The 14,301-nt window shown below is 38.5% G+C and overlaps 1 protein-coding gene across 3 annotated transcripts in view; it reads left to right on the top strand.

Annotated features, from left to right (window-relative positions):
• LOC132379575 (serine/threonine-protein kinase 32C) overlaps positions 1-14,301 on the top strand; it is a 271,167-nt gene that overhangs the window by 111,311 nt on the left and 145,555 nt on the right. For all 3 annotated transcript variants that reach the window (XM_059947643.1, XM_059947641.1, XM_059947644.1), the window contains one exon: positions 6,353-6,408. In XM_059947643.1, coding sequence (XP_059803626.1) covers positions 6,353-6,408 — 56 coding nt within the window. The remainder of the gene's footprint in view (positions 1-6,352; positions 6,409-14,301) is intronic.

The raw sequence follows: 14,301 nt of genomic DNA on the forward strand, positions 1-14,301 counted from the left end.
TGGATGGATAGAATTGAACTTTTCACATGTTGCATCTGAGAACGTCACCTGAAGCCAAGAAGAATGAGAGATTTGATAGGGGTATACAAAACTGAGCAATATAGATAGGGTATATGCAAGCAGGCATTTTTCACTGAGATTGTGTGAGACTCGAACTAAAGGCAATGGTTAAAGTTGAAGGGTGAAATATTTAAGAGGAACAAAGAATTCTTTCATTTTGCTGATGTTTCATAGTTTGGACAGTGATTAGCCAGATTGGATTTGTCCTGTGTTTTGTGAACGGGTAAGACCTAGGCAGTTTTCCACAACCATTGATAGATAGGTAACTGTACAGAACGGCTATGTTCCCCTGATAGGCTCTTACCTATTCACAACATTGGTTATTAAAATGATTTCTGCTGGCCACAATGTCTGCAATTGCAATGATGACAACTACCACTTGATCCACATCGCTAAGGATGCGAATCAGGAGTTGTTTGGGATATCAAGAGTATAAAGTCTGTCGTAGTGAGGGTGAAATTAACCTATTAAAATAGTCAGGTTTTGTTCGGTTACAGCATCTATTTGGTTAATGTGGTGCTCCACTGAATGGTCTAGCTGCTTGTATCTATGAATGCACACGTTCTCAAAATTGAGTGTAAATTTTATTATCTCAGTGTGCATATGTTACTGTATACTCCCTTGAGATTCATTTCCTTTCTGGCAACAGAATTTTCAGGCATCCACAATTAGTACTGTGAAGGCTGACGCTTAGAGTACACATATCATCTAACTATTGAGAGATCATCTATTTGATGTGCTAAGTGATATTATCAACCTGGTCTGCAAACTTTCTGGAATTAAATAACTTTAAGTGTTGCCTGGTTTGATATAGGCCAGTAAACATAAACCTGTTGTTTTACAATGCACCTCTTGAACAGTCAGTCCTGTGCTGTGGATAAGCTGTCTGTGCTCCATAGACAGTGCTGTTTGTTTGCAAAATTGCATTTTTATCTTGAGACTGTGTTAATTACTTCCAATTTATGTTAAGAACTGAAGACTGGTTTCCATCTACCAGAAGATGCTGAACAAAGAATATTGGTTCAAAGTTTAATTTGCTCAGGAACTCTAGAAGTTCTCTAGAAGTGATCTCTAGAAGTGTCAACTGAACTACTGTCTTAGAAAGCTGAGCTTGGTCAAAGATATAAAAAAAGGCCCTCCCAGCCCTGGACAGTGAATATTGACTGAATAAGGAACCCAATAGGAGAGCTTTGGGGAAATCTTCCTTATGCTATTAGAATAACAATTGGAGGAATGAGGAGATTTGCTTTCAGAGTTTTTTTTAGGCAATGTATGTGGTTTTGGAATTACTGGTAGTTTACTCACTCCGTCTACAGCAGGGGGTTCTGTGCTATCCTGATAATAGATGATAATGTCTTCAAGGCAACATAAGGAAGACATCTGTATTACCTACATGGGTTTAACACCCATCAGTGGTGGCCATTTATGGTACCTTAAGTAGCCTAAATTAATTTTTTTTCTGTAGATAATCAGTTTAATCGATTGCTAGTTTCAAATATTTGTGGTACAGTGCTGAGGAGAAAAGATGTGGTGGAAAAAGGACAAACAACAGCAGGTCAGTTAGGATGTGAGCCAGGTGTCAACGAAGGGATGTAGCAGGTATTACAGCTTGATCCACTAGATATACTACATCAAGCTTTTCAAAAGGACAGTTGTCTGTTGCATATTGTAGTATTACAATTTGGAATATTTTGATAAAATTGCTATTCCAAGTATGTCCTTTGATAGACTAAAAGGGCGTATTGGCAAAGGTGCATATTTAATCTATAATTATTTATCTTTGTAGCTTATATTGTACAGCCAAGTGTCAAAGTGAATCATGTATTTTATGCTTAACAAGTGCTCGCAGGAACTGGAGCTATCAGTGTAAGAAAATGTGAGAAACTGATAAGCTCGTTGCCACATAATATCTCCCCAGTGCAGACTTACAAAGTAATAAGTTGTATTGCTTTTTTATGAGTTTCGATAATGTTTTTTTTTGCTTGTGATGGAGAATGAAGCTACAGTATTAGTTCTTGCTGTCCACAGCTTTACCAGGCATTTGGAGTGGTTTGTTCATTTGGTGCTGGGGGGCAGTTGTAAGAGGCGGTCAAGCTCACTGCCCCTGCTGCCAGTTTTATTTGCAGCACTGAATATTCCCTCTGAGATGCACACGATCTTCTGACTTGGAAATGCTTCACCAACTCTTCATCTCTATGTTGAAATCGTGGCCAGCAGTGCTGTGGGAAACAGCTGGGCTGCAGTGATTCAAAGTGGTTACCCTCAAGGTGATCGTTGTTGCTGTTCCTATCCATGCCTTGTGATGCACTGGGCTGCTGTATCTTGAGTGTTTGTTTTTTTTTTAAATGAGACCGAGTTTCAAGCTCAACACTGATGGAAAGTGTGCAAGGTGCTGGCCAGATTCGAACCCAGGACCCAGGACCACTTGTCTCAAAGCCCGGTGCACATGCCATTACACCACCAGCCGGTTTACTGAACGTGATGAGGAATGGCCAATAAGTGCTGTCTAGATCTTGAAAAGAAATTGGGGAAGAAAGTTGGAGAGAAGGAAACGTGTATCAAATGTCAAAAATTCCATTAATTACAGGGAGAAGGCTGGGGAATGGGTTGGAAAGGGAAAATAAAACGGCCATGTTCAAATGGCAGAGCAGACCCGATGGGCTGAATGGCCTACTTTTGCTCTTATGGTCTTAAAATTTAAAGATATAATTTTATTATTTTACATTATATTTTATATTAAGCAGCATGCTATATTGTGCCGTACAATGAATATATCAGTTCACATTGTGACTATGGAGCTAGAAACAAACCCAGCAATTAAAATAAGACAGAAAATGCTCTGCACCTGTGGTTACTGTTAATTTTCTGGCCATTAGGATGAAATGTCGACAGTTCATTCTGAGAAGGAAGTAAGCATGCCAACCGACTGCACCCACAGAGGAATGGGTTCCGTCATCTGGCAGATCAACTAGATTCTAAACATTACAGATTATATGCTGCTGGACACAAGCCAGGGCCAGGTCATTCCTGGCATTCAGGCTGGGCAATGGCGTTTGATGCTAAAACTCAAGTGACCCTAGAATTAATCACCGATGATGAGTCCCAGCGCATCCCAGGATGTATCAGAGTCAAGAACTTGTTTGAACAGTAATCTTGTGGCGAGATTATTTTTTCAAAATTGGAATACTTTAGATGATGAGAATTTGAAACAAAAAGAAACTGCTAGAAGTACTCAGCAGGCCAGATATGGAGATAACTGAGAAATTAACTTCTTTATCACCAAAGCCAGTAAATGTTGGAAACAACCAACTTTGAGATACTGAGAAAGAATGAGGGTCAGAGAGAAGAAAAAAATTGCCATCCTGAGGCAGGATGATGATTAGGAGAGATTAAAAAACAAAAACAGTGTCTGAGTTGTAATTGTAAAGTGATTAAAACATTGCTGAATCATAAAAAAGCAGAAATTGTAGAAGCACTTAGTGAGTCTGGCAGAGTTGGTGAGAGAGCAACAGCCAAAGCTTTGAACTGATGAACAGAGCTGGAAAAAAAGTGAAAACGAGTTGCTGAGAATCAGAAGCAGAATCAGGTTTAACATCACTGGCATATGTTGTGAAATTTAATTTATGCCAGCAGTACAATGAAATACATGATAGAGAAATATAGAGAAAAAACTGAGTTACATTAAGTATTAAGAGGGGACTGGGTGCAGTGGAAATGCATCAATTGGGGGCGGTGTGGTTGGAGACAGTTTTCAGGATTGGAAGATAGAGGGAAATGAAACCAAAGAATATCTTGGTGGAACGCAGCAGGCCAGGCAGCATCTATAGAAAGAAGCACAGTTGACGTCTCGGCCCAACACGTCGACTGTGAGTCCTGACAAAGGGTCTCGGCCTGAAACGTTGATTGTACTTCTTCCTGGCTTGCTACATTCCACCAGCATTTTGTGTGTTGCTTGAATTTCCAGCATATTTCCTTGTGTTTGCAAAGAATATCTTGGAACAGTGTGACACCGGACATGGCAGTTGCTGGAAATCTCAAGCTAAGGGTAGGCCTAGAGATGATACAACTTGGGGAAAAGAAATAAAATTTGAAATTACTAGGACATTGAGAAAGCTGGAAAAGTAATAGCTATGAAATAAAAAAAGCTGTATTTATTCATCAGTGAAAGCCTGCGACATACCTGACTGGCAGGTGAGGTTTTGGTTTGTCCCGATGTCGTTCACTGGGGGAATGGTTGTATTAAATATCAAGTATTTAATCTTGTCATCAAGTAGTTGGGAATTCCCTGTTTCGCTGTCCTCAACTCCCAGTGCACTGGGATGTAATTTGTTGTCCAGCACTGCTAATTCACTCTCCTCTACAAAGAGAATAAAATGTAAAAGTGAGCAGATTGCACATGGTGAATAGTTGGCTGAAGCAGTCTCGTTGAGAGTGTCTGTGATAGAGTGCAGTGGTCGATGGAGAGATGGGGATATGAGAAAGTTAGCAAAGGGAACTCAGGGAACAGATGTAGGCTACCATGATATGAAGAACGGTGCACTTGGTGTACATCAAGGATGAGGTCGGTGGTGTGATGTGCATAATAGGATGTAACCAAATGTGTCAATGCTCGCACATTTGCTTCTTTCAGCCAGCTCAGCTTCCCTGCTTTCAGCTTTGTATGAAGCGTATGGTGCAATCGACTCCCATTACAGTCCTCAGCATTCTTGCTATACGGTTTTCTGGAGTTTTCTTCGACCGCTCATTGACCCTAGCTGCAGAGTCAGTGAAAATTAAAAAGCTGCAACAAAACCTTTGTCCCGCTTGACTCCATTTTCCCTCTTTTTTTCCCTTGGTTGCCAGCTCCACAACACTTTCAAATCGCATTTGTGCATCATTAAATAGCAGTGCCAGAATTTCATCTCTTGGAGTGTCATTGTGCTGAAAGTGCAGGTTGGTTGCGAGATCAGGAAATAAAATTTTTTTCCCAGAATTGAATTCTTTATCACTTTCGATCCTATATCTTTAAAATCTGACACAAAATTTAGAAACTTAATTGTTCTTACATATATTAATGTTTTAATCATTCATGTAGACATACAGGCACAGAATAGTAATTCTGAGAGCAAGTTGTATGTTGACCTTAATGTTGGAGGATTTGAGTACAGAAGTAAAACTGTGTTGGAAAAAGAATTGATTATAATGGTGCTTAGACAATTCCACGTTTTTGTATCTCCACTGTTTGCTGTTTCCAGATGCATTGATTCACTTTTCATAAGCTGGAAGGTAGGAATGTGAATTTACCGAAGTATTATCTGACTGCCTCACCCATTATGAATCAATATCCTTGCCAAAGAAGTAGATGTTTCCATTTAAACTATACAATGCTTTAAAAACAAATTGTGTAATTTTAAATAGGTTTTACAAATATGTATAGATATTTGCATTTTCAAAATGCATTGTGCGATACTACAGGTAGGCTATTACACTGTATATTATGTCAAAATTACTTTGTCCATTTATCAGTCTCATTCTCAGAGAAAATCTTTATACTCTTCAAAGAGCATCTTACCAATTCCATTTTGCACTGATTCTTGCCCATTGGATTGCTAGAATAATTCTATATTAATTCATTTGTCAAACTTGAACAAGTGTGACTTTTAATCAGTTTGTGAAATAGGGGAAGTATTTCAAATATAATGCAACTTGTTGGAAAGGCTAGAACTATTCCTCCTTATTTTAAAGATTTTGCATAAATTTAATCAATGTTATATTACAATGTTTTATGTCTCTGTTATGTCTCTATTGTAATGTAGCAGTGTTATTGAATTACCAATATCCCTAGAATTGCTTCACCTGATATAAGCATCCTCTTTGTCTTTTATTTCCTGTGGTTAATGACTAATTATTTTATTTAATACATGATGCCAGAAAACGCAGTGCACATGTTCAGGAAATGTGAAAGGAGGTGGTTAAAGAAACTAATACCTTCAATCTATCTGTTACAGTAAAGAGTAATTCTGCTGGAAACTGAGTGCCTTACTGGCACACGCTCAACTTGAATATATAAAGGTCTTGGAATATTCATACTACAGTTGAAAAGTGGGTAGAGTTAATGTGACTGCAATTATATACATAAGAGTTATTAACTCTTCCAGTACCATTGACCAATTTAACTAGTGATGTAATTTCTCCAGTGCTGCAAGAGAGAGAGTTCTGGATTACAGAAATGTGGAATTGATATTTTGGCATGAGAATAGTGCTACAACTGTGATTATAATGCCATTCAAATAATTTATTTCTTCTTTTGCAGTGAATTTTGACCACTTTCAAATACTGCGTGCAATCGGGAAAGGGAGCTTTGGAAAGGTATTTATAAAAGCTATCTGTTTGTTAATTATACACAAGTTATGATTTTGAACAACAATTTCTGCTTGTAAAATTGCTTGTATTGATGGTGATTATTCTTTAGATTTCAATGGGCTGGATATGATGCAGCAGGCACCCACAGTAGAGAAAGCAGCATTAAGATTGCACTGGTTATTTGGCCATGGGTAAATGCTAGATAATGTTTCAAATGTGGAATTATTAACTTGCATCTAAGGTCTAAGGTCCATATTCATAATTGTTAAAGCATTTAATGAACTATGTAGAGATCAAGAAGTTTTAAAATGGATATATTGCTTTTGATAGGAAGTTTCCATTTAATTTACTTATTGTTGTATGAAAATATGATGTAATTCTAATCACTTTGATCCCCTACCATCAAGCAGGATGTACATGACAGGATGACAGATAGTTTGCTCCCTCTGACCATAAGACTACTGAACCCTCTTCCGCCACATATGAATCTCATCATGTGTAAAACGCCAGTGGTGTTATACTTTTTAATTTGTATTGTTTATGCACCTTATTATTTGTTAATTTATTTATAGTAATATTATTATGTGTTGTGTGTGAGTTATATGTATTGTGTTGTGCACCTTTGTCGAGGAATGTTGTTTCATTTGATGGTGTACATGTTTACAGTTGAATGACAATAAAGAGAAATTGAAGTTGAAATAGAATGGTACTGCTGTATTTTCTTTGTCAGGTTGGAAAATATATAGATTCTTGATTGGTTCATTAGTTAATTACATTTAAGAAGGTGATGAATCCTCATCCAGGATAGATAGGGGAATGTAATTACCACTAAGGCCCTCTAAATTTTATTAAATACTCCTTTCCTCCCAAGTAAATGTAAACTTACACTATATTTTCCTAAAAAAAATTGCATAAGTAGACATAGTGAAGTGTGAAGTATTCAAATGTGTTTAAATACCTTAAAGAAAATAATACTAGCTAATAATATGCTTCCATGGAAATTTAAAAGGAGTGATACTTTCTGAAATCATAAGATAGCTGTATAGATGAAAACTGCTGTCTGTTAGAACAGCACACAGCAGGAAGCCACTTGACACAAGTGGTCTGAAAACCGATCACCGTACTTATTCAGACAATGACTGATTCCTCCACATGTACGTGTGTATAACGATACTTATTAGAAAGAATTCGAGATGCGGTCTGGGGCTGACCTTGCAAGTATGCAGGTCCATGGATAATAAATCAGCAGATATCAAAGAATAAGTGCAATTAAATTTGTCTAATTGCCTTTTCTGTTGGATAATTCTGTTTTTTGAGAAAATCTAATTCTTAGAAAGTTCAAGGAGTTACAGATTTTTTTCTCTGTTGAGGATAGGTTATAACTTTAATTGAAATGCACTATGAAAGGCAATCTATTGCATCCATGGCAAATGGAAGATGTGAGCAAAAAAAAGCCTTTTTGCTGATAGCATCCTTTGCAATGTCAAGCTTAATCAAGGCACTTTCAAGCCAGTGATATCATCTTGAAATGTAATCACTTTTACAACAAAGTACAGTAACTTTAGCCGCAGAAAAGAAATGAGCTCCGACACTTGAATAAATATTCCTGCTAAATTTCATGCAAGCTCAGACACCGGATTTGGATAGTAGGGTCTTATTTCACATATGTAAATTATTTAAAATTGTATGAATATTGTGCATATTCTCTCTGCCACTTTAACTCTTACTAAGGCTTGCTGTTGTATTTGCATAGTGTTAAATACCAAAGTATAGTTGGGTCTTGATTTCTCTGAATACTTGTTCACGTATAACAAAACGATGCGTGCCATACATTAGATGCATTAAGAGTTTTTCATTGTGCCTTCTATTTGGTAATGTGTAATTTTTACCTTCATCTATTAAAAATATATTGTAGTCTAGAAATTCAGTTGTGAATATTTAATGTGCTGTGATTTAAATTGAGGTGTAAAATCAGTTCATAGAATGATCATGCAAATATGACTTTGTGGTTAGAGAATCTCTGTACATGAAGAATGCAGGGCCCAAAGCAATTACATTAGTTGTAATGCAAACCATATTTGCCATTGCTGCAGCTGCTGCATTGGTTGAAGAAGCAACTTGGGCTGTGAATTAGGAAGTAGGAAATGGCCGATCCCTCAGTCTCCATGCAGTGGTAGTCCAGGTACCTGAGCAGAATTCAGGTGAGAGTTAAGGTTGGTCGCAGTGAGTTGCACTCTGATCTCCCTGGGTATTTCACTCTGCTGAACTTCAGAGGACCTGTCCTGGGCTTAGCACGCAAGTGGCTTTATGGAAAAAGCAAGCGGTGACTACATCCTTAGACACTCACGAAGATTGAGCATGACATCTAAAACTTTGACAGACTTCTATAGATGTTTGGTAGAGGGTATATTGACTGGCTGCATCACGGTCTGGTATGGAAACACGAAAAATGATGGACGCCGCCCAGTCTATCGTGGGTAAAGCCCTCTACATGAGCTTGCATGAAATTTAGCAGGAATACTTATTCAAGCGTGAGAACTCATCTCTCTTCAGTGACAGAAGTTAATGTACTGTACTTCATTGTAAAAGTGATTACATTTCAAGATACCACCGGCTGTTGTAGGAAGGCAGCATCTGTCACCAATGAGCCCCACAATCCAGGCCATACTTTCTTCTCACTGCTGCTATCAGGAAGAAGGTACAGGAGTCTCAGGACTGACACCACCAAGTCCTGGAACAGTTATTACCTCTCAATCATCAGGCTCTTGACCAGTGGGGATAACTTCACTCAACTTCGTTTGCCCCATCATTGATCTGTATCTCCAACCTACGGACTTATTTTCATGGACTCTTCATCTCATGTTCTTGATATTTATTGCTTTATTATTGTTGTTATTATTATTCTTAGTCCTATGAAATTTGCGCAGTTTGTTATCTTTTGCACATTGGTTGTTTGTTCATGCTGCTAGGTTCGGTCTTTCATTGATTCTATTTTGTTTCTAGGATTTACTGTAAATGCCTGCAAGAAATTGAATCTCAGGGTTGCAAATGGTGACATATGTGCTTTGGTAATAAATTTACTTAGAGATTTTGAACTTTGAACTGTTCTCAAAATTAGCATCATTTTCTTATATTCGTTCCCACATCTCTGGCAAGGATTAGACTGGTTTGCACATGGAACTTCCAATGCAAAACCATTTCTGCAGGTGTTCTTCACTGAGGTTGAAATCTTATGCCCTGTGCTGCTTGTAGATGTGACAATATATGATGCTGCATTAGATTTCTGAAAGTGATTATGCCAAAATGCAGAAAATATAAGATTTGGTGGCCTGATGAATGAAAATTCGGCTTGCTTTTGTACAATCGGATAGTATCTCTGCCTTGGGCTCTTTTGTTAGTTGCTGGTATTTAAGTTCTCTTGAGAGGCAACTTGAGGCTGTTATTGGATGATAGCATGGTAAAGCTAATATGCCATTTGACTCGAGTTTCATTGTGAGTGGCAGTCTTATTTGAAAATCTCTCAAAGTTGAATTAATAAGAACATTAAGAATAAGAGGCAGAGTCTGTCATACAGCCCCTTGAGCCTGTGCCACCATTTAGTAAGATCAAAGCTGATTTGATTTTGGCAACTTTTGAGTATAACTTGGCTCAAATATTGTGTTTTGCTTATCTCTACAACGTGGTCAATAACTGGCCCGTATGACTGCTTAATAGTTCACCACAAAACACAAAATATTTGTGTCAGAGCCTTGACTCAAGACAGCCACAAAGGAACAGGCAAAAACCTGATGTTTACCTTGTCCATTCTGAGATGCTTTTCCCTGAATCCCTCATAGTTGATGGTATGAATAAATCCTTCGTGCAATGCCTTCTGAAAAGTTGCAGAGTTCTGGAATATTCTGAGGGAGATTATATTACGATTTGTTTACTTTTGGAGACAGGCACTTTGTAGCATATAAGAGCACTGCGGCCATGCTTAAAACATTAGAGGTGGAAGTGATTTGTTTTTTCTTTTTTTTTGCTTAAAATTGTTGCCAGTTCCGTCATGGTGAAGACCTTCCCAACTTGAAGATGTTCTTGATAATGGGGAGGGTTGTGCCTGTGGTAGAACTGGCTGATTCTCAACCCTCTGAAGCCTCTTGCAGTGGAGCCTCCACTTCAGCCTATGATGCAGCCAGTTAGAATGCTGTCCACTGTACATTTGTAGACATTTGCAGGTCTTTGTCGACATACCAAATCACAAACTCCTAACAAAGTAGAGCCGCTGGTGTGTCTTCTTCGTTATTCCATCGATGTGCTGGGACCCAGGATGAATCCTTTAATATATTAACACCCAGGAGCTTGAAGCTGCTCATCCTTTCTGCTACTGACTCCTCAAGGAGGACTGGTGTGTGTTCTCCTGACTTGCTCGTTGAAGTCCACACACAGTTCCTTTGTCTTGCTGACACTGAGTACGAGGTTGCTGTGAAGTCACTCAAATAATAATCAACCTGTCTCTCTCCTGGATGCTTCTTCATTGTCATCTGAGATTCTACAGTGGTGCCATCAGCAAATTACAGATGCCATTTTAGCTATGCCTAGCCTCTCAGTCACGAGGGTAGACAGAGTGAAGCTGTCATCTAAGCATGCATCCTTGAGGTGCGTGTGTGCTGATCGTCAGCGAGGGAGATATATTACTGATTGGCACTGACTGTGATCTGTCATAAGGAAGTCAAGGATCCAGTTGCAGAGGGAGGTACAGAGGACCAACTTTAAAAAGTTGATTAGAGAGAGCAAGGTGTTCAAAGGGCAAGCTGTAAACTACAACCAGCAGCCTAATGTAAGTTTCACAGATATCAAGCTACTCCAAAGCTGAGTGGAGAGCTGATGAGATCTTGTGTGCTGTAGACCTGTTGCGTCAGTAAGTAAATTGCAGCAGATCTATGTCCTTGCTCAGGCAGGAGTTATCTCTAGCCACCACGAAAACACTTCATCACAGTAGAGGTGAATGTTACTGGGCGGTAATTGTTGAGGTAGTTCACCCTGCTCCTGGGTATCAAGATGATTAAAGACCTTTTGAAGCAGGTGAGAATGTTCATTCTCTGGTCTTCAAAAATACTGCAGACCATGATTGTGTACAGGATCTGGATGATGTCAGAGATTAGCTGAATGAATGGCAGGTAAACACTGCCTTAATTAAGGCTACATCCACACTAGACCGGATAGTTTTGAAAACGCCGGTTTCGAGTAAAAATGATAGGCGTCCACACTATGCGTTTTTGAAAATATCTCTATCCACACTGAAACGGAGATTTCAGTGAATCTCCTCCTCCTACGCATGCGCAGGACACATCTACCGAAAACGAGCAACATGTTTGGTGTCGAATCTCACTGTAGAAGTGCGCGTTTGCGTAGTTACAGACTAGAAAAACTTAAAACGACGGACAGCTGTTGGCTCCCGTGCAGGAGAACGTAAAACTAAAACAATCAAATACTGGAGCGTATGGCGGCAACCGACGAAGTTCACAGACAGATTGACCCGGCTGACGACAAACATTGAAAAACATTTCAATCAGCATCAACCACACTGAATTCCCGCAATTATAGCATATTAGCATGTTATCTTTCAGGTCAGTACAGGTGCAGATTGATCACTACAGGATTCACATTGGTGTGTTGGAATAATCTTATCTACCTGCATAATTAAATCTCAACATCACTGGAAACCTGTCATTGATTTGATGGAAGTTACTGCTTTCTGCTGATAGTTCTAATTTCATTTAACTCCCCAAGGCCACTCATTATCTCCTGCTCCCATGATTTTTGTCATACAGTTGAAGTGGAAGAATTGCATGAGAATTCCATTACTATCATGGCCTTCCTGTCTTGAATGTATATTTCATTCTTTTCTTGGCACTGGGCCAGTATCCCTCAATACCCTCTTGGCACTATAGTAGGAACAATGAAAGCAAAAAAAAAACACTGCTTTTTTCCAAAGGCTGTATCAAATTCTTCCTAAGGTAAGCTCAGAATTAATTCTAAATGGATCTTTCCGGTGTTGCTATGATCCTGCATATAAAGAACTATAACACTCAAAATCTATTTACTTTGTATAGTAGATTAGTGAAGTGTACCAATATTATAGCCAAATTATTATCACATTCATGGAGAGATACAGCAGGAAAATGGACCACAGTATCCACTACCCATTTACATTAGCCCTCCATTAAATCCAATTTTTTTCTTCCATATCCTTGTCAAGATCCTAGCACTTACATGCCAGTGATAGTGTAAAATGGCCAATCAACTCATTAACCTATGCGTCTTTGTGACATGATGGGAACCCAGAGCACCTGGAGGACTCACCTGCTGTCAAAGGAGAGCATGCATACATTATATAGGCGGCTGCCAAGGGCAGGGTTGATCTCAGGCCATGATTTTTAGAATGGAACACGAGGCCACATTATGAGAGAAATCTGTCTTGTGCCTGAAGTTGTGATTTTGTTTTAAACTCCATCTTCAATACTTAAGACAGAATTAGCATTTTTAGATATACAAGATATACGGAGGAGTCATTTAAACAGCATTTCTGTTGTTTAAAAAACAAAATTTTCTGTTTTTCTTCCCCAATATGACTTGTTAAGTGACTTATGCAATACAGATTGAGTACCTCTTATCCCAAAATGCTTAGGGCTGGATGTAGTTCAGATTTTGGATTTTTGGAAGATATAGTGAGCTACCTTGGGATTACCATTACTTCTGCCTGAATTTATGTGCTACTGGTAAGCAATCGTTGTTTTACACTTGTTCATCACACGTTGTCATGATGCAGCTGTTCAGGGTTTTCATTAGCCGTGATCTTGGCAAACTCATCAATGAATTTCTCTGCTGCTTTGTGATCAGCAGATGCTTTATCACCATAAATCTTTAAAAACGTAATGCCATGCCTCTTCTTAAATTTCTGCAACCAATCTCCTGAATATTAACAATTACCTTCAATTTACAATTCGCCGTGATAGATCTTTGCTTGTTTCATGGCCAGCATACCGTTAAGCGACATAAGTTCACTCTGCTGACAAATCCACTCTTTCAATACGTGTTCGAGATCATCTTTTTTTTTTGCAATGTTTTTCTCTTTTTTATTAACCTCTGTTTATCACGTATGCGAGGAGAGTTCTCAGAACTGTCTGTGGTGCACAGAGATCTGTGCAGGCCTGAGAACCTTCCCAGCGCTTTCTGGAATTTTCCATTTGTGACGTCATGTCAGCACTCAAAAGCAATCTCAGATTTTGAAGGTTTTGCATTTTGGAATTTCAGGTAAGGGGTGCTCAACCTTTTTGTCCTTGTTATTTTTCATCTTACTAAAAGCATTGCATGTTGGCAGAAACCTGCACTGAATTTCATGCTACAATCTATGTTTGTCTTTAATTGTTCACCAAATATGTATATTGTTGTTCTGAGACTGTGATGTATTTGTTTTACTGCTATTTAAGCTCACGTGCTCAATACGTTATTATTCATAACATAGTCAATTTAAATATTTTCTGCAAAAATGCATTTATAAACTGCTTCTGCTATCTCCGTTAAAGATGCAAAGAAAAATATCTATTTCATGTAGCTGGTGATATTGTGCTAAGTAAGTTATGCATCCACATTCACTCATCTTGTTGAAAGTGATGAGCTATGTTGATCTGTGGTGTAATTCTTCACTGATTTCAAAATGTGTATCTGCAATTGGTAATTAGCACAGTAATTGACAGTGATTTGTGGAAGTGTGACTATTATCCATTTAAAGGAACAAGTTTCTGCTTTGGTTTATAATTCAAAATAATTGAATTTCTACTTGACAAATGGGAAATGTATTGAGATGGATCCTGTTGGGCCCAGCCTGTACTTTGTGTTTGTCTCTCATGCAATGCC

Source organism: Hypanus sabinus, chromosome 22 (genome assembly GCF_030144855.1).
Source record: "Hypanus sabinus isolate sHypSab1 chromosome 22, sHypSab1.hap1, whole genome shotgun sequence".
Classification (NCBI taxonomy): domain Eukaryota; kingdom Metazoa; phylum Chordata; class Chondrichthyes; order Myliobatiformes; family Dasyatidae; genus Hypanus; species Hypanus sabinus.